The 25,047-nt window shown below is 48.2% G+C and overlaps 2 protein-coding genes across 5 annotated transcripts in view; both read left to right on the forward strand.

Moving 5' to 3' along the window:
- Window positions 1-20,982, forward strand: part of ASIC1 (acid sensing ion channel subunit 1) — a 230,007-nt gene extending 209,025 nt beyond the window's left edge. For all 4 annotated transcript variants that reach the window (XM_082212580.1, XM_082212582.1, XM_082212581.1 and 1 more), the window contains 9 exons: window positions 1,376-1,526; window positions 2,948-3,075; window positions 6,206-6,356; window positions 9,607-9,663; window positions 10,636-10,789; window positions 11,788-11,879; window positions 14,580-14,659; window positions 15,790-15,894; window positions 17,222-20,982. In XM_082212580.1, coding sequence (XP_082068706.1) covers window positions 1,376-1,526; window positions 2,948-3,075; window positions 6,206-6,356; window positions 9,607-9,663; window positions 10,636-10,789; window positions 11,788-11,879; window positions 14,580-14,659; window positions 15,790-15,894; window positions 17,222-17,326 — 1,023 coding nt within the window. In that variant the 3' untranslated portion in view covers window positions 17,327-20,982. The remainder of the gene's footprint in view (window positions 1-1,375; window positions 1,527-2,947; window positions 3,076-6,205; window positions 6,357-9,606; window positions 9,664-10,635; window positions 10,790-11,787; window positions 11,880-14,579; window positions 14,660-15,789; window positions 15,895-17,221) is intronic.
- The window catches only part of GPD1 (glycerol-3-phosphate dehydrogenase 1), a 53,041-nt gene continuing 42,197 nt past the window's right edge, over window positions 14,204-25,047 (forward strand). The window contains exon 1 of the mRNA XM_082212673.1: window positions 14,204-14,284. Within this exon, the coding sequence (XP_082068799.1) occupies window positions 14,219-14,284 (66 nt within the window). The 5' untranslated portion in view covers window positions 14,204-14,218. The remainder of the gene's footprint in view (window positions 14,285-25,047) is intronic.

Here is a 25,047-nt window from a genome sequence, read left to right on the forward strand (position 1 = left end):
CACACTGCAGCCCCACCACTCAAATCCAGTACATTCCACATTCCTTCCAGGCAATTCATTTGTACACTCCCAGTATCCCTATGGCAGTGTTTTTCAACCACTGTTCTGTGGCACACAAGTGTGCCGCAAGATGTTGCCTGGTGTGCCGTGGGAAAAATTGAAAAATTCGAAAGAAAAAAAAATTCGAATTTTCGCCCACTAGGCGGGCGTCGGACTGTGTCCTGGGTATGGGGGGGTTGACCCCAGCCTCGGCCAGCAGGGGTGCCGATTGGCGCTCCTCAGGGGGACACCCTCCACTTTTCTGCTGTCCGGGCTGTGATTGGTCCAGACTCCAGCCTGGACCTATCACAGTAGGACATCATCTTCCGACTTCCTTCCCGCCCGAGCACAGTGTGCGCAGCAGCAGAGAGAAGAAGACGTCGCGACTCGAGTCACCAGGAGGACCGGAGAAGTTGTCATTTTATTTCTCTTCAGTCTCCACTGAATGCCTTGACTGGGGTAGGGACCCTTATAGCTCAGCATCAGTTGGTGGAAAGGACATGACTTTCCAGGAGCAGAAGGAACTAACTGAACTGAGGCAAAATCATGGTTTCAAGCTAAGATTTGCTGATCTACCTTTGGAAAGTTTTTGGTTGGATACTGCCAAGGAGTTCCCCCTTCTGGCAAACAAAGCTATTTTGACATTGCTCCCATTTTCCACTACATATCTGTGTGAGATGAGCTTTTCAAGCATGATTGCTATAAAAACTAAATACAGAGAGAGACTGAGAGCTTGAGAGCTGTTGACAAAGAGCTACGTGTATGTCTTTCTTCGATTCCAGCCAGAATATCAGCTTTGTGTTCAGCCAAACAGGCCCAGGTTGCGCGCTGAATAAAGTATTTTATAATTTTTCATATTTCTGTTTCATAATAAAGTAATTATTATTTACTGTTTCATAAAAAGGTAATTATAAAATACTTTCTTTGTGTTTATTTGATTCTATTCAAGAGAATTACTTTATATATAGTCAATATAGGCACAGTTAAATTTTTTAACATTTTCTAATGGTGTGTGCCTCGTTATTTTTTTCATGAAACAAGTGTGCCTTTGCTCAAAAAAGGTTGAAAAACACTGTCCTATGGCATCAAGGTCATTGAGAATGGGTTGTTATTAGGAAAGCTGCAAAACTCCAGACGGCCCGGAGCTGTCCCTGGTTCTGAAACCAAGTGCTGAAAGCACATCCTGGGAATCTTGCTTATTATGCCTACCTGCAGAGTGTGTTGGAGCGATACGCCAGGCTTTCTCTTGACCATCAAGAGCTGGCAGGGACGCATGGACTCCAAAGGAATATTCTATCTCCTTGTCTAATTTTTGTTCTTCCGTTTTGCTCCACAGGTGTACACACGCTATGGAAAGTGCTACACATTCAACTCAGGTCAGCCTGACAAACCGCCACGCATCACCAATAAGGGCGGAACGGGCAACGGCTTGGAGATCATGTTGGACATTCAGCAAGATGAGTATCTCCCTGTCTGGGGAGAGACAGGTAGGAGTTACTCCTGGCTTCCCTGACTCTACATTGACTCCTCCCTTATCCATATTTTCCTTTGTGCCACATGACAATTTCTCCTCTTCTGCTGATGCCTCATCTTCTCAGACCTCTGCCTCCCGCACCTATCCCTCTTGATGCCTCCTCCCAGAAATACCCCACTCCTTGCTCCAGCTTCCCATTGATCACTCCACATTCTGACTCCTTGCCCCGTTCCTCAACCCAGTGGATCTCTCTCTCTGCTTCGTTGCTTTTCTAGACCTGCGTCGACTCCTTAAACCCACACCACACTTTCCCTCCTCCCTTCCTTTGAGTCACTCCCCCCCCCCATTTGTGTCCTATGTGTCTCACCATGGCAACCAGCTGATCATAGCCAGGGAAGGCGATGCCTCTTATCTACAAATAGCACATTGTTCTTTGTAGGGGGAATATGTTGTCAAGGCTACGGTGAGGCGGGGTGGGAAGTGAAGCCTGAATCCCAGGTCAAAGGTCACCATGGATCCCACAGGAGGAGCTTTCTAGGTCCCTGGCTGGGCCTTGATTTCAATAAAGCAGAGGGTTCGAGCCCAACCCTGTCTGGGAATCTTTCTCTTTGACCTGGAAGACCTTTTCCCTAGCTCATAAAGGGGTCGGTTCTAGGTGCAGCTAAGAAATGTTCTGGGAAGATTTACTTTTATCTGTATTACTTTATGCATTCCTGGACTCAGCCTTGCTTTTTAAAAAAAAATGAAGTGGGGAGGACTGATTTCTGGTTTAAGTCCCCAGATTATTCTGGCTCCGATCACATAAAGCTAAAAATGTACCGTATTTTTCGCTCTATAAAGGACGCACCGGACCATAGGAGGGGGAGAACAGGGGGAAAAAATTCTCCCCCTCTCTGCTCAGCGCCCCTTCAGCGAAGCGGCAGGAGAAACAGAGCCCCTTCCATTTCTCCTCCCGCTTCACTGAAGGAGCGCTGCGCAGAGAGGGAAAACTGTGCAGCGCCTCTCCAGCAAAGTGAAGCCTGGAGAGCAAGAGGGATTGGTGTACACCAACCCCTCTCACTTTCCAGGCTTCAGGCGGCTATCCACAAGCTTCCGGAGAGTGGGGGGAGCTCTCCCTCTGCACTTCGGAGGCTTTGCGTTGCTATCGCTGAAACCAAGGAGCCTGCATTCGCTCCATAAGACACACACAAATTTCCCCTTAATTTTTGAAGGGGGGAAGTGCGTCTTATAGAGCGAAAAATACGGTAGTTGGTATTGATTGATGCAGGGGGTGGGCTGTGAATCAGACAGGGGGGTATTTTCCCTCTTTGGTCCCCATGTATCTCCCTATCGATGCAAGGTAAGGAGAAGGGCCTTCGCTTTCTGGCTCTGAGCTTGAGCCCTGCTGTGATCACCTGAACCCCCTTTTCCACTCTCCATCTCTCTGTTCTGCAGATGAGACCTCATTTGAAGCTGGGATTAAGGTGCAGATCCACAGCCAGGATGAGCCACCCTGCATTGACCAGCTGGGGTTTGGGGTGGCACCTGGATTTCAGACGTTTGTCTCCTGCCAGGAACAACGGGTAAGATGTGAACATTCCCTTCCCTTTCAGCCAGCCTCAGATATCTGTACTAGCACATCCTCAAGGTCTAGGCAGCAGAAGAGTAGAATCCCCTCTTCTTTTTCTTGCTGATGACAAAAGACAACAGCAGTATTGAATGGATAGTTTAGAGCCAGAAAAACTCCGGAAAGTGAAATCTAGTACAGTCGTACCTTGGAAGTCGAACGGAATCCGTTCTGGAAGTCTATTCGACTTCCAAAATGTTCAGATACCAAAGCGTGGCTTCTGATTGGCTGCAGGAGGCTCCTGCAGCCAATCGGAAGCCATGGAAGCCCCGCCAGACGTACAGCTTCCAAAAATAGCTCGCAAACCGGAACAGTCACTTCTGGGTTTGCGGTGTTTGGGAGCCAAAACATTCGAGAACTAAGCTGTTTGAAAACCAAGGTACAACTATACTCAATCCATTTATGAATTGTTCCTCATGAGTCAGCCGAAAGCAATTTACAATATAATAAAAACATATAGAGAGGTAGTTACAATTGCAAATATAAAAATACGCTCACGCACAAACAGAGAGCTTAGAATAACAATAGCACGTGCACAAAGTTAATTCACATCTAATACAGGTACCAAGTAGGAGAAATAGAATCATAGTGTTGAATAGAATTCAAAGTGTTGGTTCTGACCTTTAAAGCCTTAAACGGCCTCAGCCCAGTATACCTGAAGGAGCATCTCCACCCCCATTGCTCAGCCCAGACACTGAGGTTCAGCTCTGAGGGTCTTCTGCTGGTTCCCTCCCTGCGAGAAGTGAGGTTACAGGGAACCAGGCGGAGGCCTTCTTGGTAGTGACACCCACCCTGTGGAACACCCTCCCATCAGATGTCAAGGAAATAAACAACTATCTGACTTTTAGAAGACATCTGGAGGCAGCCCTGTTTAGGGAAGTTTTGAATGTTTGATGTTTTGTCGTGATTTTACTAGTCTGCTGAGAACCTCCCAGAGTGGCTGGGGAAAATAATATAATAAAACATTATTATTATTATTATTATTATTATTATTATTATTATTATTATTAGAATTGTAGAGCTGGAAGGGACCCTAAGGATCATCTAGTCCAACCCTCTGCTATGCAGGAATATGCCGCTTGCCCCATATGGGGATTGAACCTGCAATCCTGGCGTTATCAGCACCACGCTCTAACCGACTGAGCTATCAAGCTTGGTCATGCCAAGTACTGGAAGTCCAAAAGGACTTTGGTGTGAAGGGGGTGCCAGCAAATGGTTGGTGCCAGTAAGCTGGTAGCAATGACTTCTGACTTCTACCCTTCTCTGCATGGGAACATCCTCAGTATAAGCCTACATATTCATTGCTGTGTTTTATTATTGCCCCTGTGTTGTAAGGAAGCTGCTTTCAGAAGCACTTTTGTTGAGAAATGGGTATATAATTATTCTTTAAAATGCGTAACATAAATAAATAAACCATCCTTTTAACATCAAAGTTTGGGGAGGGCGAAAGGCTCTAAAAGGATAGATTCTAAGCACTCTTCCACGGTCAAGTAGTGAATCACAATCATCAGCATGAATAGAGCAGATTTGGTGAGTTATTAATTTCTGCTGGAATATTTAATAACGAAAACTCAGCGGGAGATAATAGAAACTAGGAGGAAATATGTGCTTGAAGACATGGTGGATGTCTTGGGGGGGGGAATTGTGTGTGTGTGTTCAAAGCAAAACAAAGAATGCAGACAGACTTTTTTGAGAATGCAAACAGACTTTTTAGTTACTTTTAAAAACGTTTTCCTGTACCACTTTTCCAGCCCTCTCCAAAGTGGTTGCAGCAATAAGTATTACAATATTACATGACCAAATCCCTTCCAGTCTCCCAGAGCACAGGGGAATATGTCACATTAGGGAAGAGGCTAGAATAGAACCTTTCTCCCTGACACTTGCTTTCTTGCAAGTACTGGTAAGTACAATACAGCTAATTGGTATAGCCACTAGAGCAGGGGTCAGCAAGGTTTACCTTGCCTGGGGTGGTTCACTCCAGCAGATCCCTCCGTGGGCCAGAGAGTGCACACCTGCAATTTCTGGTGCCTGCGCAGACGCAATTTCCAGCACCGTGGAAGTGAGTCCCCATGCCGTGCTGCGCCAGTTTAGTGCAGCACGCGGGGACTCGACGAGCAGGCAGCTTGGTTTGGGGGCAACTCGTGGGCCACTTAAATGACCCCTGTGAGCCGCTTATGGAGGGTTCAGCTTGGACTCACCCGCAAAGTCTACCAGGTGACTTTGAGCAGATTGCTACCTCTCAGCCCAACTTCACAAGATAGTTGCACAAGATAAATAAATGGGGAGAGAGCCATTTATGCTAACCTGAGTTCTTTGGGTGAAGAGCAGGATAAAGATGCCACCTGAATAAATAACATGAAAATGAAATATCTGTCCACTGCTTTTCAACCTGTCTGAACTAGCATTTCCACTTTCAAATAGTTTGTGATCATGGGAGAGGATTCAAACATGAGATCTGTATCCTGTGTTACAGTCATAGGAGTGTTGTAACATGTGCCTTTTTGTTCTAGCTTGAATCAGCACTGGCACAGTGTGATATCTTCTTGTGAGAGCAAGAGTTTTGATAGGCTGTATTTTTTGGCATCTGGCCTTCTGCCTGTTCACATGGCCCTTGCATTCAGCCCACACTGGTTTCCTGCCTGTCGACATTGCAGGCGCAATTGTGGAGCCAAGGCAGCGGATGCAGTCCTGTAAGGCAGTCTTACTAGGCGTATATTGTTGGAATACAAGTTCCATCGGTCCCAGCCACTAGGGCAGGCATGGCCAAATTTGGTCCTCCAGATGTTTTGGGACTACAACTCCCATCATCCCTAGATAACAGGACCAAGGATGGTGGGAATTGTAGTCCCAAAACATCTAGAGGGCCAAGTTTGGCCATGCCTGCACTAGGACAAATAGACATGGGTGATGGGAACTGTAGTCCATGTTGACCACTCTTCCTCTGTTTGTGAAAGTGGGAGAGGAAAGATGAGGTCTGATGAGGCCCTGCTTAAGCACTGTGGCCGAAACACAGCCCTTCTCCTTCTCTAGGAAAGGGTGATGAGATAGTGCCATTCTCAGTCCCTCTTCGCCCATTCTCCGTGCAGCTCATCTACCTTCCTCCACCTTGGGGTGACTGCAAGTCGGTGACCATGGAATCCGAATTCTACGATACCTACAGCATTGCAGCCTGCCGCATCGACTGTGAGACCCGCTACTTAGTGGAGAACTGCAACTGCCGCATGGTGCACATGCCTGGTAAGATGGAGCGATGAAGCCAGTGGCAGAGCAAAGGGTGGAGGCCACAACAATTGCACAGAAAGATTTAAAAGAAGCCGTCTGGATAATACTTTGAAAGATCAGGATTCCCCTGCTTACCTACGAGAGCATAGTTCCTCATGAATAGGCACACTGGTCTGGTGGTGCTCTGGCATGCCATGTGTACTTGTGAGTTAGCACAGTGGCGTAGCAGGGAAGGCACAGGGGCGGTGGCCCGGGGCACAAAATTCTTAAGGGTGCAACCCATGCTACACCACTGGGCTGCAGCAGTCCTGAAGGTGCCGCAAAACTGGGAGGGAGGTGGCTCCCTTTCCTGGCCCTGTAATGCACGGAGCAAGCATTTCCGAGCACAATTCAAAGTGTTGGTGCTGACCTTGAAAGCCCTAAACAGCCTCGGTCCAGTGACGAGGGCCTTCTGGCAGTTCCCTCCCTGTGAGAAGTGAGGACATTGCTTCCCGAATTGTTGAATATTTTCAACCCTTTGCAAAATCAAAGTTTTCAGGCCAGCTGAAAACGTTTATGAAAAGCCCCCCCTTTTTTTTGGTTCAAGCTTAATTATAACTATTATAAGGTAAAGGTAAAGGTACCCCTGCCCAAACGGGCCAGTCTTGACAGACTCTGGGGTTTGTGCGCCCATCTCACATCTATTGGCCGGGGGCCAGCGCTGTCCGGGGACACTTCCGGGTCACGTGGCCAGCGTGACAACGCTGCTCTGGCGAGCCAGAGCCGCACACGGAACGCCGTTTACCTTCCCGCTGGTAAGCGGTACCTATTTATCTACTTGCCCCCGGGGGTGCTTTCGAACTGCTAGGTGGGCAGGCGCTGGGACCGAGCAGCGGGAGCGCACCCCGCCGCGGGGATTCGAACCGCCGACCTTTCGATCGGCAAGCCCTAGGCGTTGAGGCTTTAGCCCACAGCGCCACCCGCGTCCCATAACTATTATAGCTGTTCCCTAATTGCAGCCACTCCCATTCTGTTTACTGAGTGCATCCTTTAACAGAACTCAGCGCTCCCTCAACCAGCCCACCTTGGTCTGTATTCAATCTTTCCTGTTAAGCAGAAATCCTTGTCAAGGGATGCAATTAGCATAATAAATATGAATTAATTATTCCAGTCAGTTGCATCTCCTGGGGAGAAGAGGGCAGGCAGAATAATAGTGCAGATGTATGAGGAGAAAGAGAGAGGAGAGGGTTGTTGTTTTTTTTCCAAAGGCAGGCTGATCCTATCAAATGGTATTCAGACTTCTGGAGAAGGAGATGGAATCAGGATTTGAGAGACAGCAGCAGAGACATATCCAGCTTTGCTTATGTAATCACTGCTTTGGTTTTTGTTTTGTTTTTTAGTTTGGGGTTGTTTTTTTCCTTTATCAGGTCTCTGTCTTACAAGGTCTCTGAGAACCCTGAATGCAACTAGAGATACAAAGGAAATGTACAGTCATACCTCGGGTTACAGCTGCGTTGTAGGTTACACGTTGCGTTTTTTTCGGGTTGCGGACTACCGAAACCCAGAAGTACCAGAACAGGTTACTTCCGGGTTTTGGCGGTCACGCATGCGCAGAAGCGCTAAATCATGCTCTGTGCATGCGCAGAAGTGCCGGATCGCAACCCGCGTGTGCGCAAACGCACAGGCGCAGGTTGTGAACACTGTGGGTTGTGAACGTGCACCCCGCATGGATCACGTTCGCAACCCGAGTGTCCACTGTATCTCTTAGGACTATGTTTTCACTAACTGTACTGTGTTTCGCTTGCTACACAGCCCGATTCACACACAGCACTAAGGCACACCTAGCCAGACAGAACAAGCGTGAGGATCCCCAGAGCGAAAATCATGGCTGCTTTGCTCCTCGGTTCTACTGCCGCCACTGCACAATCCAAGACCAAGCCATGGTTTGGCTTAATATTATGTGCAAACCCAGACTCATGGTTTGTATCACTCCCAAGTCCCAACAAACCATGAGCTGTAACCAAGGTATAGTCTTGATTTCCCGCTTGTGGTTTGTTCACATATAGTGCTAAGCCAAACCATGACAAACTCTGGGTAGTGTGGCAGCAACAGGACCATGGGAGGAGTGAAGTGGACTTAATTTTTGCTAAGGTGCCCACACTCTTGGCTTGGCTTAGTGTTGATGTGAGAACAAGGCCACTCTGTGGGCAGGACTTAACAAAACCCAATCCGTTAACTCTCTGGGCAAGGCTTCAGCAGTTTTTACAGATATGATTCCTAGGGAATTCAGCTTTTGAATCTTTCCCCCTAATGGAGAAAATCCCCTCTCCCCACACATAGAAAGCTAGCATGTCAAGGGAAAAGGCTCAGCCCTACCCTTCCTTCTGACTTGCTGTATTTCTATCAGCAGTGAATGATCTCCACACAGGAATTAGGAATGATAAAAGCTTCTAACCACAAAAGATTACAGTCATACCTCATGTTACATCCGCTTCATGTTACGTTCTTTCAGGTTACATCCCGCGACGACCCAGAAGTACCGAAAAGGGTTACTTCTGGGTTTCAGCGCTTGCGCTTGCGCAGAAGCGCAAAATGGCGTCACGCACATGCGCAGAAGCAGCGAATCGCAACCTGCACGTGTGCAGACACGCCGCTGCAGGTTGCATTCTTTTCATGTTGCAAACAGGCCTCCAGAACGGATCCGATTCACAACCAGAAGTCCCACTGTAATGAGGAATACAAGATGTTCCAGCTGACTCAGAGCTCAGCTTCTTAAGAGGGGGCAGGGAGCTGAAATGTCCTTCCCTCGCTGTGTAGGAGACACTTCTGCATCGAAAAGCCACTAGAGAAAACCATGGAGCTATGCAAAGGCATAGCAAGGTTAATCATCTGGGCAGCTCAACCAGGGAAATGCCAGCTCTAAAAAGATGCCGTCGGCTTCCTTAGCAGTGAAAGTGGACAGAACAAAGGAGAGAGGTGGGGGACGCAGCCTCTCTTGGAGTTTAAGGATCGCCTGGTGCAGAGAAGCCACAACCCCTTTATCACAAAACTGCAGCAATTTAAACATGCAAGTTGTTCCCTCCTCTTTCAATTCACCTTTATGGGTAGGATGAGGAATCCCATTTGTACTCATGCAAAGCAGGGAGATGTGTGGGCTTTGCAGAACATTGCAAATTCCCCTCCCTGGTTAAATTTCACTGCTTATGAATGCAGGAGGTCAGAATAGAGTCTCACCGTGATATGTAACTTTGTGGTGTGATTTGCTTGCTTTTCTGTTTCCCTGCAGGTGATGCTCCCTACTGCACCCCTGAGCAATACAAGGAGTGTGCAGACCCCGCTCTTGGTAAGCAGATGGGCGGCATATCAATAATAAAAATATGATGATGGTGTCTATGTGGACATAGACATGGGGTAACAGTGCCCCTGAAGGACCAGGTGCGCAGCCTGGGAGTCATTTTGGACTCACAGCTGTCCATGGAGGCGCAGGTCAATTCTGTGTCCAGGGCAGCTGTCTACCAGCTCCATCTGGTAGACAGGCTGAGACCCTACCTGCCCGCGGACTGTCTCTCCAGAGTGGTGCATGCCCTGGTTATCTCCCGCTTGGACTACTGCAATGCGCTCTACTTGGGGCTACCTTTGAAAGTGACTTGGAAACTACAACAAATCCAGAATGCGGCAGCTAGACTGGTGGCTGGGAGTGGCCGCCGGGACCACATAACACCACTCCTGAAAGACCTACGTTGGCTCCCAGTACGTTTCCAAGCACAATTCAAAGTGTTGGTGCTGACCTTTAAAGCCCTAAATGACCTCGGCCCAGTATACCTGAAGGAGCGTCTCCACCCCCATCGTTCAGCCCGGAAACTATGGTCCAGCGCTGAGGGCCTTCTGGTGGTTCCCTCCCAGTGAGAAGTGAAGTTACAGGGAAGAGGGCCTTCTCGGTAGTGGCGCCTGCCCTGTGGAACGCCCTCCCATCAGATGTCAAGAAAATAAACAACTATCTGACTTTTAGAAGACATCTGAAGGCAGCCCTGTTTTGGGAAGTTTTTAATGTTTGATGTTTTTAATATTCTGTTGGGAGCCACCCAGAGTGGTTGGGGAAACCCTGGCAGATGGGCGAGGAATGAATGAATGAATGAATGAATGAATGAATGAATGAATAATACCTGTCCCTGGTTGGAAGACCCTTAGAGTCACATGGACGGACCCTTTCAGATTCTAAAGGAAGAGCTTAACGCAAGTGCAGTAACCCATATCTCTTTCCCCAAACCACTCTTGTTTCGAACTGACATCTGCTTCTCCTTCCCTGCTGCCACAGACTTCTTGGTGGAGAAGGACAACGACTACTGTGTGTGTGAGATGCCTTGCAACGTCACCCGCTATGGCAAGGAGCTCTCCATGGTCAAAATTCCCAGTAAGGCATCAGCCAAGTACCTGGCCAAGAAATACAACAAGAGCGAGCAGTACATTGGGTGAGTGTTGCTGCCTGCCTCAGCCGCAGACACCACTGCCTGTCCAATCTGCTTGCCATCATTATTTCTGCACACAGCGCTCGAGCAAGGGAGGTCAAGCCCAAACAGCAAGCTTGGGGCATTGCTGAGTACTTAGGAGATTTGGGGCACAGGCCCATGATGCAAAATTCCTGGTGCAAACTTACGTCTACGGGTGCAAATTTGAGTCTCTTCTCCAAAGTTACAAAGGTGGGAATCCCCAAAGCGCTGTGTTTTGCAGCAGGCCCAACAGCCCTGAAAGCAAATTTTTTAAAAGGTCATTTCAGTCAAGCCACACCTAGCTCCCCAACATGTGTGGCATCAGATGAGGGGCAGGTGAAGATACAGCTCCCTGCCAAAATAAAGGTTTCCAGACAATAACCCTCCAAAGCATGGGTAGGCAAACTAAGGCCCGGGGGTCAGATCCAGCCCAATCGCCTTCTAAATCCGGCCTGCGGACTGTCTGGGAATCAGCGTGTTTTTACATGAGTAGAATGTGTCCTTTTATTTAAAATGCATCTCTGGGTTATTTGTGGGGCATAGGAATTCGTTCATTTTTTTCCCCTTCAAAATATAGTCCGGGCCCCCACAAGGTCTGAGGGACAGTGGACCGGCCCCCAGCTGAAAAAGTTTGCTGACCCTTGTTCCAAAGCCTCTCTGCCTTAGTCCTTACAGTCTAATTTCAATCTGTGTGGTGTCAAAATGGTCCAGGGCAGTGTTAGGGGGGAATCTAAGGATATGGTCCACCAGCTGGAAAGGTAATCCTATCCTACAAAATATTAGGAGGGTCTCTGTTTCTTGAAGGCTGAGCGCCTTAGGTTGATACCTGCTACATCTCTAAATCTTGGGTCCAGGCAGGTAAGTGCCCATGATGGTGCTAGGCATTATTTATAAGGCTGGTTGAGGGTAGATACTTTGGTCACTGCCAGGCAGATGCTTGTTTTAGAAGCTTGTAATCACTTCGCTTCCTCCCATTACAGGGAGAACATCCTGGTACTGGACATTTTCTTTGAAGCTCTGAACTATGAGACCATTGAACAGAAAAAAGCATACGAAGTGGCTGGACTTCTGGGTGAGATTATCTTCTTCTTTTGAGGGTGGGGACAGCAACTGATGCACACCTCCTAATTTCTCTTACTCCTTTGGGGTGACTTTGGTGCCTGCCTATAGTCCTCAAAATGCACATGTAATCGGAGCTTGCCATTCTACAGTTGAGCGGAAAACAACAACACAAGTGCAGAATGCCAGAATGGGGGAATCCCAACGTTCCTTTCCCACCTCCAAGTAAACTTACAATCCTTAAGCCTGCTCCATTAATGGAGGCTGCTCCATTAGGACAACTGGGCACTGCCCCACCAACCTCAGTCTGCCCCCAGTCACCCCCCCCCCATGCACCTGTCTTCTTTCTTACTTACAAACAGCCCAGAGAGTAGCATTGCCTGGGAGCTTCCTCCTCCTAAGTCTTGGTGTTGCCCCCTTATGGAACTCAACAGGGAGCAGGAGGGGACCAAACTAGAATTATTTTGTTCAGTCTGTCATGGGCTCAGACTCTGCCTACTGTCTGGACTTCCCACTTTCCTCCCTACCAGGCTAGTGGGCACCAGCCACCAACATTTAAGGCTGCAAAGATGTTGTTGTTTAGTCATTTAGTCGTGTCCGACTCTTCGTGACCCCATGGACCAGAGCACGCCAGGCACCCCTGTCTTCCACTGCCTCCTGCAGTTTGGTCAAACTCATGCTGGTAACTTCGAGAACACTGTCCAACCATCTCATCCTCTGTTGTCCCCTTCTCCTTGTACTCTCCATCTTTCCCAACATCAGGGTCTTTTCCAGGGAGTCTTCTCTTCTCATGAGGTGGCCAAAGTACTGGAGCCTCAGCTTCAGGATTTGTCCTTCCAGTGAGCACTCAGGGCTGATTTCCTTCAGAATGGATAGGTTTGATCTTCTTGCAGTCCATGGGACTCTCAAGAGTCTCCTCCAGCACCATAATTCAAAAGCATTAATTCTTCTGCGATCAGCCTTCTTTATGGTCCAGCTCTCAGTGATTCCCTTCATGGATCACTGCCCCTTCATGGATCACTGCCTTGCCATGGCGAAGGGGCTTGAATAACTTAGAGAAGCTATGAACTATGCCGTGCAGGGCCACCCAAGATGGACAGGTTATAGTGGAGAGTTTTGACCAAACGTGATCCACCTGGAGCAGGAACCGGCAAGCCACTCCAGTACCCCTGCCAAGAAAACTCCATGGACAATGACAACAGGCATATAAAAGTTATGATGCTGGAAGATGAGCCCCTCAGGTCGGAAGGCATCCAACATACTACTGAGAAGAGCAGAGGACAAGCACAAGTAGATTCAGAGCTGATGAAGCGGCTGAGCCAAAGCTGAAAGGTTGCTCAGTTGCAGATATGCCCAGAAGCGAAAGGAAAGTCCAATGCTGTAAAGAAAAATATGGCTGTAAAGATAGGTATTAGTAATTGCATGGCGACATCAGAAACGAGTGGAGGGTGGCAAACTAGGATTGCCAAAGTGTGGTTTGAACAAGACTCGGTCAGTGGATGGAGCCAAGCATGGCTTTTGATTTTTTTAGTGGGTGGGGCCTTGCCATTTGGGGGAAAGCAGGAGAGGTTTGGACAAACAGGAGTTTGGAGCACATGTTGGCATGTCAGAGAACAATCCAATGGACCAGGCTGGGGAGTTCAACAGAAATATTTAAAACAGGCTCATTTGAGAGGAATGGCAGGGGAGATATATCCAAACACCTGATTTATTCCACAAAGTACCTGATAAATACCAAACCTAGGGCAGGCAAGTCAAGCAAAATGTCAGACAATGGGCATCCCTCTCTCCAGACCACAGCACTGCAGCCCGTGTTTTGTTAGCCCCAAAATGGAAAACGAGCCAAGTCCCATCTAAAGAAGAATGGCAATTTAAACTGGTGGAATATGTGCTGCTTGCGGACCTAACATATAGAATAAGAGAAGAACATACGTTTAAAGAAGACTGGAAAATGTTTATTGAATATGGGGGGGGGATGTGTATATTTGAAAACATGGGCAGCATTAAGTTAAAATAAACAGTTTTGATGGATGTAATAATGGAATACTTAATGGTTTAGTTTAGTTAAAATATGCAGGGATTTATGTTATGCAAAAGGGACGTGGGTGGCTCTGTGGGTTAAACCACAGAGCCTAGGACTTGCCGATCAGAAGGTCGGCGGTTTGAGCTCCCTGCTCCTGCCAACCTAGCAGTTCGAAAGCCCGCCAAAGTGCAAGTAGATAAATAGGTACCACTCTGGCGGGAAGGTAAACGGTGTTTCCGTGCGCTGCTCTGGTTCGCCAGAAGCGGCTTAGTCATGCTGGCCCCATGACCCAGAAGCTGTATGCCAGCTCCCTCGGCCAATAAAGCGAGATGAGCGCCGCAACCCCAGAGTCGGCCACGACTGGACCTAATGGTCAGGGGTCCCTTTACCTTTATGTTGTTCAAAATGAACCATGGAAAGAGAAGGAGGGATGTCAGTGATACTTTAAGGTTGTTTAAATGAATATTCTAAAATGTAAAACAGAAAATTTAATAAAAATTATGGGGGGAGGGGAAATCCTCTCTCCAGACCACATTGGGCTTCTTAAACCACCATGTCTCTGCCGACCTCCCCTGCCAGCATAGATTGGACCAACCAAGTCTGGAGAGCTGAGTGTTGAGATTAGGGATCCAGAGAAATGTGCCCCATTCTCAGTACCTGATTATTGCTCCCCTCTCCTCTTGCCTGCAGGTGACATCGGGGGACAGATGGGGCTGTTCATTGGAGCCAGCCTGTTAACTGTGCTGGAGCTATTTGACTACGCCTACGAAGTGAGTTTGGCTCCCTGGAGCATGATGGGGAATTGGGTACAGATCTGCTTACCATCTAGAGAATCTTTTCAAAGGCACACAAAGCCTTTCCACTGCTAAAACAAGGCCTGGATGGGAGACTCTTCTGGGGACTATGTGGGAGGTGCTCTGAGCTCTTAGGGAGGTGGAAAGTGGTCTGAATCTAATGATGCTTTGTGGCGGTAGGAAAATGCCCCTTCCTCACAGTTGCAAATGCATCTTTACTTGGGGTTCTCAGCCGTCTAAGCTAAGGCAGTCTTGCAGGGCTACCTTCCCGTTGCAGCCTGGAAACCACATTCCCCCTTGGCCAATCCTCTGGGGACCGTATGCCACCAGTGGGCATGGTCAGAAATAGGTGTGGCCAGCCACGCACTCACACGCATGCTCACACACACACACACAATTGAGCTGACCCATGCAGATCAGCTAAGGAGAGAGGATGGTCGGCTTCTCTCCATACATCAAACAAGGAATCTGATGATCAGGGAGGAAGAAGAGTTTGAAGAGTTTGGATTTGATATCCTGCTTTATCACTACCCGAAGGAGTCTCAAAGCGGCTAACATTCTCCTTTCCCTTCCTCCCCCACAACAAACACGCTGTGAGGTGAGTGGGGCTGAGAGACTTCAGAGAAGTGTGACTAGCCCAAGGTCACCCAGCAGCTGCATGTGGAGGAGCGGGGAATCGAACCCGGTTCACCAGATTACGAGACTACCGCTCTTAACCACTACACCACACTGGTGATTTGCGTCTCCACCAGGGCCATAGGCTCTGTTCAATCCCATGCTGTATTTCAATCTTCCCCTGCTGAAATTGATGGTGTTTTGGGGGGACTAGAAAAATGGGCCGCTGAATTGAGGGTTAGCTACCGCTGCATTATAGCGTCTCCCAGCAAGGTTCTCCCAGCACCAAGATGCTGATGGTCCCAATCTTTGCCTCCTTTACCGTTGTGCAGACATGCCCATAGCAGCAAACGGAGCACCCTAACCTTCCCTCCATTTTCCTCTCCGCTGCTCTGAGGCACCAGCCACAGTCTTAAGCGACAAAACGGCATGGCCGTTTTGCAGATGGTTTACATGAAACCGACCGCCTTCCTCCTCACTTCCATCTCTAGATTATCAAGTTCCGCTTCTTTCGCCGCGGCAAATGCCAGAAGAAACACAAAAGCAACAACAGCGACAAAGGGGTAGCCCTGAGTCTGGATGATGTGAAACGCCACGTGAGTGTCTAAGCTATTTGCCACATTGCGCCGTGCATTCCCATGTCGCGTGACATTGCTCCCCCCGCCCCCCCTCCGTTTGCACTAGCAATGTAACTGATTATATCATGCTCATACGACTTTAACTATCCCAATTAACCGCAACAAATTTTGGGACTTGCAGTTTGGAGAAGCGCCTGCCACTTCTTCACAAAGGATCCCTTACCAGCACCACACAGACACATACACATAGGGACGCGGGTGGTGCTGTGGGCTAAACCACTGAGCCTCTTGGGCTTGCCCATCAGAAGGTTGGTGGTTCGAATCCCAGTGACGGGGTGAGCTCCCATTGCTCTTTCCCAGCTCCTGCCAACCTAGCAGTGCAAGTAGATAAATAGGTACCACTGTGGTGGGAAGGTAAACAGCATTTCCATGCGCCCTGGTTTCCGTCACGGTGTCCCGTTGCGCCAGTTTAGTCCTGCTGTCCACATGACCCAGAAAGCTGTCTGTGGACAAATGTCGGCTCCCTCGGCCTGAAGCGAGATGAGCGCCACAACCCCATAGTCGCCTTTGACTGGACTTAACCATCCAGGGGTCCTTTACCTTTACACACATGCACAACTACAGCTCCCAAGATGCCCTGGCAAGAGGGAGTCACTGTTATTTACAACTGTAGGATTAAATAAGCTTTCTCCAGTCTGGTGCCCCCACCATGCCGACTGGTACTGATGGAACTTGTAGCCCCAAACATCTGGAAGACACCAGGATTGGTTAATAATATAGCAAACTATTGTAATTCTATAGTATAATGCCAAATCACTGTTAAATTAGTTTTCAGCATAGAGATCCCCCAAGAGTGGATTCAGAATATGACCAGCAGCCACTTAAAAGCTTATCGCACAATGAAGTAGTCATTCTGTAGCCTCCAGTCTCATGGCACAATGCAACTTAACCATCCCTCGGAAATTTCTGGAACCAAGGAAGTTTTGATACTAAGCATAGCTGCTGATTCAAAGGTTACATATGATCGTCATCTCCCTATGCGGGTGCACACACCAAATGTGACCTTTTTTAGTGACCTTTCCCTGGATCCTGATTTTATGAAGTAGGTTAGGCTGAGAGACAGTGACTGGCCCAAGCTCACCCAGTGAGCTTCATGGTCCAGCGGGGATTCGAACCCTGGTCTCCTGGGTCACCGTCCAGCACTCAAACCTGGACGCCGCACTGCTAGAAGGTCCCCAAATCCTGGAACTGCACACGCCACCCCATTCGTTATCATTTCATATTTACGGTGCTAACTGCAATGCCCACTGTGTTCCTCTCTCCTCTCCCCCCGCTGCAAACCCAGAATCCGTGCGAGAGCATCCGAGGCCACCCAGCGGGCATGACGTACGCAGCCAACATCCTACCTCACCATCCGGCCCGGGGAACGTTTGAGGACTTTACTTGCTAACTGACCACTGGATGTACAACTAACACTACCAAAGGGAAGGACCTTCGCTGAGCAGCCCTGGCCCAGCCCACGAACCTGCCAACGGACTCGTCAGGGCCTCTATCTCAAGACTCCCAGGGGGAGGCAAGCTGGATCCGGCCTCTCCTCAACCCATCCGCCCCAGGCCAAGGCAGCGATACGCACACGGAGCAAACTGGACAGAGGGGTGGGGGGCGGGGTGGGGGTTATCTGTTCTACCAGGTCCACACCAGTTTCTGCTCTTGTCCCTGTGAGTGCCCTCGGACTCCTAACTCAACAGAAGAGCTGCCAAGTGGAGGAGAGGATACTGCCTTCTCCAGTCCACATGCGGAGAAGTCTTGACTGCCTATGTGCCCCCCCCTTTGGCCTCCACGCTACCCCATGCCTTGTTGGTGTCAGCCACCTTGCGTGAAGGCCCTTTTTTTTTCTTTCAACGTCGATGCCAAGAAGAACCTACAGGAGTGCCAGCCAAACTGTTCCCCCGCAGCATTCGGTTTCGTAAGGGCCCCTTGCCGTATCCAAAGGAGGTGCTACATCAATTCCATTCCCTCCCTCCCACCGTCATCTGTATCACCACCTTGCTGTGTGTTGTGGGAGGCCACAGCTGAGGCTTTCCCTTGTAGCAAGACCATAACTGAACTGTGAGGGCCCACCTGAATATCACCTGTTGTCTCGCCCAACTACCTGATTCCCTTTTGCTCCAGCCTGGTCTGGGTCTCAGCCTTGTTCACCCCCCCAAGAGAGGCAGAGGAATGATTGGCAGATGAGCTGTTCCAAAGTTCAAAACATTGGTGTTACTACGAGCTGCCCTGGGCCCCTTCTGTGCATGTTCTTAGGGGTTACGTGGAAAGTAAGGTTCAGAGAGAAGTCTGCCATTTCTCAGCAGGGTACAAAACCAGTTTGCTTTCAAACGAGCCTCACTTGAGGGTTCTGCAGCTTCTGAAAGGAGAAGATGCAAGCACCCTGCCCTGCTGAATTTGACCCTGGGTTTCCTCTCCCCTACCTTCTACAGAGGCATGGCAACTTATAGCCCAGTCCTACAGGCAGAAGGGACACAGCATCATTTCTTTGGCTGTGCAGATGTGTACGGGTGATCAGTGCCAGTTCCTGCCTCAGCACCACACTACAAAAGGACAGAAAGGACCTGCCTGCAGGCTAGTGACAATGACAGCTCCGCTTTGGTGCAACACAGAAAACCTGTTGCCCCTTAATTTCTACGGGCATTTGGCAGGCATAACCCATCTTAACTTTCAGCCAGGAGTTTTCCAGCAGTGATGGGCTGAGGGACATACCACCACCAAAAAACACATAGAAGGTCTCCAGGCAATTGCATGCTAATGGTGTAAAACATTTTTATTTTGGGTTTTTTAACGTTTGCTCTAACACATCGTCAGCATAGACAGGAATAAAAATCAGCTCAGGGGAGTGATGATGACAGTAGTCTTAGCAAGCAAGGCCTCCTGGATTTGCCCAGTGCGGGAGATTTGCAGAATCCCACCACCATGTCCTGTTTTGGAACAACTGTGTTACAACCACCTGATTGTACAACAGGGAGGTCACCAAGATCCTTTGGGAGGGAGCTTTCCCAAGCTGGGAGGGTCAAGTACCATGCAGGAGGGGAGGGAAGGATTAGGCAGAGTGGTTTGGGCTTCCTTATATACTGATTCAGCTTCCCACGCAACCTGTTCGCAGTGCCCATCCTGAGAAAACAAGAGCGGTGGTGGAAAACTATCAGGATGAAGAGGGGATGACCTCTTCACAAAAGGGGCTCCCACCTGCTCCTGATTCCTACTATAGCTCAGTGGCAGATCATCTGCAGGGCATGCAGAAGGCTCCAGGTTTAATCCCTGGCACCCCCCAAGTGCTCCTGGGAGAGCCCCTTGCCTGAAACCCTGGAAGAGTCCCTGTCAGTCAGTTTTGACAATCCCATTGAAAACCACCTTCAGAAAAGCCCAGGTTTGTTATCCAGAGATTGCCCAATCAACTGCTCAGCCAAACAGAGGGATTGACATTGGTGGAGAAGCTTGGCCAGAATTTGGTTTTGCAGAAGGAATCTGGCAAGCTTGTCTGCCCAGCTTTGTCCTGAGAGAAGGTGCACGTGTGAATCACTCCTGGTCTCTTTGGGAGGAGAGAGAGGTCCATAAGAATTTTGCATTGAGCTGTACAGCTCGACAGAGCTGGAAACTAGAGGCCTTAGCAGGCAGGGATGAGGAGGGAGGGGTGACTTGGTCTTCCACACCCTCCCTTTTGAGGGTCGCATTTGTTGATGCCTTCTCCCACTCCAGGGTTGGTGGTTCGGCTGGGGTTTGCCCACAAGTCAACGGAGCTGTCCAAGTTATAAAGTACACCAGCTGGGATCTGAACAGGCTGGAAGAACCAGCAGTCAGAATGCAAATCTGGATTATTCAAGTCCATCTCTGGTGTGTCTGTGTGTGTGTGAGGCAGAGTGGCTCTGGATTAGGTCTCTGCTCCTCCTATGCCTTATGACCCAGTGGGTGCGAAGGGAAAAGCAGAGGGGGTGGTGGGAAGACAGACATTCTGCTTATATTATGGGGATTAATGGAAGGGCTGGAGAAGAAACATGACCTGAAGGTGCCCCAGATATCCACCTGCAGCCCCACAAGAGCCATGGGCCCTGATGGCTACTAAAACTGCCTCTAGGACTCTTTTTGCCTGCTTGTTTTGATGCCCTTCAGAGCCAGCTCTCAGATTTTTTTGGGGGTGGGGTGGAGAGGAGATCTGCCGACATGGGTGGTTTTTCATTTTTGGAAGCAACTGGCTGACCTCTCCCAACCTGGGTCTCCACAGCATCTCGTGCCTGCCATGTTCCGCCTCTTCCCTCAACATTAACCAAGATTCGCTGCATGGGCAGCCTTCCCAGGTCCAAAGTTCTCCTTATCTTTAAGAGCTTTTGCAATAAAATCTCATCGTCGCTTTGGTTTTATTTGCTTTTCCCTTTCGAAAAGGCTTTGTTTTATTTCGATCCTGATTATTCCAGGGCTTGGCGGTCTGGACTTGCTTGTGAAAGGGGTGTTTGTTGTTTGTATTCAGCCTCCCGAATATATCGAGGCCCTTATTTCCCAAAGACGCTGCAACTCTGCCATGGGCTGGACCTTTCTGGAAAGAAGCAGGGGGTCTCTGCATTGAGGAGGGGGGTGGAGATATGTTTACCTTTCTTTAGTTTTAATTTGGTTCTTTCTACTTCTCTGCTTGAAAGCTTTTGAAGATAGGGCTCGAGTTTGACCTCTTCCCCCCCCCCTTTTTAATTTGACCGTTTTTACTACTTCATGCTCATTTTATATTTCTTATGTATAAAATATACGATATATATTATTATAATATATATATATATATAATGTACATATATGTATAGATAAATACGTACACACTTCTCTATATGCGCCATCTCAGTGTAGATATATCCATCCAGTAGCATCAAAAGCCTTGATATTGTGCCATTATAATTTCTTTTCCCCCCAACTACCGATCTCTGAATGCCTTCAAGTGTATAAAGTGTTGAATTCTCTCTGGTATCTGTACTATGTACACATTTTCATAGGAAGCACAAGAAGATGACAAATGCATTGTATATCAAAAAACGGCTCCTCTTTAACAATGATATAAAGGATGATATCAACCATGGAGACTCAGCCTTTTTCTCCTTAGCTTTTTCCCCACCGCAGAAATCCATCACAATTAACATCCTTCTTTTATCTTGCTTAACCGCCGCGGCACCATAGTAACGCAGGGCTGGCAGCCATCACTCACACGGTGCGGAGGTGGACGCCGGCGCCAGCTCCTTGGGGGAGAACAGCACATCAGGAAGAGTCAGGCAAGGGCTGTAGCTCGGTGGCAGAACATCTGCTTTTCCTGCAGGTACTGAATTCGAATCCCAGCATCTCCAGATAGGTCTGGGAATAGGGTTGCTCCCTGTCCTGTATAATACTGGATTGTCCCATAGTTCACTATAAAACACTACATCTTGTACTGATACAAGTGCCAGTGCCATAGCTACAGTGGGGCTAGCCAGGTTTTTTGCCCCGGGTGAAGCCTCCAGAGGGGTGCCATTGAGGCTCCCAGCCTGTGTGCGTGTGTACACAAATGGCCAAGGGTGGGTGTGTGGGTGTGTAAAACTGGGTCTTTGACTTGGGTGAAATAAAGCCCCTGGTTTTGTCCTGTATTTCAGGTCTTTCTTTCTTTCTTTCTTTCTCTCTCTCTCTCGCTCTCAAAACAAAATTAAAAAGTTCCTTCCAGTAGCATTCCTTCCAGTACAGTGGTACCTCTGGATGCGAACAGGATCCGTTCCGGAGCCCCGTTTGCATCCTGAATAAGGTAAACGGCATTTCCGTGCGCTGCTCTGGTTCGCCAGAAGCAGCTTAGTCATGCTGGCCACATGACCCGGAAGCTGTACGCCGGCTCCCTCGGCCAATAAAGCGAGATGAGCGCTGCAACGCCAGAGTCGGCCACGACTGGACCTAATGGTCAGGGGTCCCTTTACCCTTTACCTTTACACATGCTCTCTGTATACTATTGTCAACTGTATTAGGAACCAAAGATGCAAATTGTGGCCAGAAGCTTCCCAAACTAGTTTTTGAAAATCCATATTAAATGGAGGCATATTTTGATATTCCTATACAATTAATGGTCCAGGCTTGGGCCCCAAGAGACTGTGCTTTTAATTCATGCACAGCTATGGACGTTTTGATGAGATTCTATCCATTTTCCCATCTGTAAAATGGGAACAGCAGCCTAACCTCGAAGGGTGGAGTGAGGATGAACCATATAAGAATAACAACTAAAGGATTTGGCATATTAGCTTTCTACACGGAGGGCACTGAGTTTGGTATGTTCCACCATTCGTGGGCAAGGCTCTGGAAGTCTGGTGACATGAGAAACATGGAGCCAGTGCTTTGTTTTTAAAATGAGGCACATTATTCGTCCTCACACCCAGTGGCGTAGCGTGGGTTGTCAGCACCCGGGGCAAGGCAAGTAATTTGCACCCCCTAACCCGTGGATTTGCACCCCCTAACCCGTGGATTTGCACCCCCTAACCCGTGGATTTGCACCCCCTAACCCGTGGATTTGCGCCCCCTAACCCGTGGATTTGCGCTCCCTAACCCTAACCCCCAGATGTTGTGCCCGGTGCAGCCCGCCCCCCTGCACCCCCCCCCCGCTATGCCACTGCTCACACCCAACCCCAGATTAGTGGAGGTTTGTTTTGCAAAAGACACTTTGGATGTGCTGAGGCACAGAGCCGATTCTTGGCAATTGAACTGCAAGGGATGCTTAAATTGCCTTTTGCATTTCTTACATCTCTAATTTAAATGTAAAGCCGATAGAAGTTTGGATGCCTTCCCTCAGGTGTGCATTGATTCCAAAAAGAACTCTCTTCCGTCTTCCACCACACATTAAAAAGTGACAAATTCCAGATGAAGGCATTGTTGGTACGATTGATGAAAACAGCTTGATTCTGTTCCTACTTACTGAGCCTGGCTTCTCCAGATGACCCATTTATTGAGCATTCATCCTGATTTGCTTGCACAAAGCTTACACAATGGTTAGACTACGTCTGGTCTTCACTGAGCATTCATTCTGATTTATGGGGCACTTATATGACAATGAGCATTCATCTTGCTTTAGTTGCACGTGCACCAGCGCAGCCCAATGTGTCACAAGAGGCTTGGAATGGAACCATTGTGTTGGCTGCGTCCTCCATTCAATGTCCATTGGGGATGAGAGGCCCTGTGGGCACTGACTCCTTGCAAATCTCACTCCTCTCAGTACAGTGGAACCTCGGGTTACATACGCTTCAGGTTACATACGCTTCAGGTTACAGACTCCGCTAACTCAGAAATATTACCTCGGGTTAAGAACTTTGCTTCAGGATGAGAACAGAAATCATGCTCTGGCAACGCGGAGGCAGTGGGAGGCCCCATTAGCTAAAGTGGTGCTTCAGGTTAAGAACAGTTTCAGGTTAAGAACGGACCTCCGGAACGAATTAAGTACATAACCAGAGGTACCACTGTACTGTATGTGAACTGTGCTATCATCTCAAGAAAGATTCTAAGAATGCCTCCAATCTTAGTCTAGAAAAACAAAGGCTGGCACGCTCTCCCACTTTGCAATCTCTTTCTTTTCATTGTTCTCAGAGAGGTAGTGACCAACAAAAACAGAACTACACATTTATAGTGGGAAACCAGAGAGATTCCCTCAAGGTTGTGGGACGGTCACATTCTTCCCAACACTCAAATTTCAACATTTCTTGCTGACAAAAAGGGAAATCCCTCGCAGCTGGAATATTCATTGCCTTTTTGAGTACAGTGGTACCTTGGGTTACATACGCTTCAGGTTACAGACTCCGCTAACCCAGAAATAGTACCTCAGGTTAAGAACTTTGCTTCAGGATGAGAACAGAAATCGTACTCCGGCGGCGCAGCGGCAGGCCCCATTAGCTAAAGTGGTGCTTCAGGTTAAGAACAGTTTCAAGTTAAGAACAGACCTCCAGAACGAATTAAGTACTTAACCCGAGGTACCACTGTATATGTGTTCTCTATGCTTGCCTGAGACTCGCAGGCACCTATTGAACAGCGCCTGTTACATCACTCATGGTGAATGACATCACTTCCCCCTCTGTGTCTGCACCTTTTGTGATGCTGTTACAGGAAATGTATGTATTTTAACAAGTTCATTAGACATTAACTGTTTCCTTGGTGTACCTGTCGGCTGCAAAACTGTTCTTGAAAAAAAACACTTTCTAATTACATTTAGGCTACAACCATAAAACCCTAAAACATGGGAGTAAACCCCAATGAATTTAATCAGCTTATTTCTGTGTACTGAGCTGCCTTTGGCTTCCCCTATAAAGTGAAGCATGGTCAAAAGGATTCCAAGTAATGCTATAGCTCATTAACCAGACTGAAGAAATTGGGGGGGGGGGAGAGAGAATAAAATTCAGACCTGCACAAGTAGGCAGTAACAAATTAATTGCTCTGAATCACTGACTTTATAGATAAAAGGCAAAATTATTAGTTGAAGATACTGTTAATTGATTAAGTGTACACTGGGGCGGGTGATTAAGGATTACATTTCTCTGTGAATTACTATTTGTTAGCCACCTTGAGTCTCTTCGGAGGTAGAGGTGGGATTTATCCAAGAAATAAATGCAAGCACCAAAGAAATAAACATCAAATAAGCCCTTTTCTTCTGCAGCAATAAGCAGCCATTTTGTGAGGGGGGGGAGTAAACCTTTCTTTTTGAAGGCTGTGCAGCTCTTTGATATTTGTTTTAAAGTTACAAACAGGAGTACAGTTAATGCATTTGGCGGGCAGCGGTGTTCGTTGTCTAGAAAGCCCCCAAACAGAAGCCTCTATCATTGCCACATAGCTCTTGAAAGGAAGGAGACCCATGTATTCTGCCCAGACTGTGTTAAGTGGAGTAGATGAGCCAAATGCGCCTTCCTTACATATTTTATATGTTGATTGTGTAACACACCGTTTCCTAAAGAACAGCTAGAGACTGCCTGGCAGTGGCTCTCGCCTTCTGCATTATCTGGTGTCATTAATGACTTTACTTTGTCCTCTGGATCTCCATTTAACGGAGACATGTGGTGCTGGGAATTAATTGTCCTTCTTATGTTAATGCATCATGGAGATGACTAATTCTGGCTGCAGCAGTACACAGGGATAATTAAAGCAGGAGCTGAA

The sequence above is a fragment of the Podarcis vaucheri genome (assembly GCF_965113315.1).
Source record: "Podarcis vaucheri genome assembly, chromosome: 2".
Classification (NCBI taxonomy): Eukaryota; Metazoa; Chordata; class Lepidosauria; order Squamata; family Lacertidae; genus Podarcis; species Podarcis vaucheri.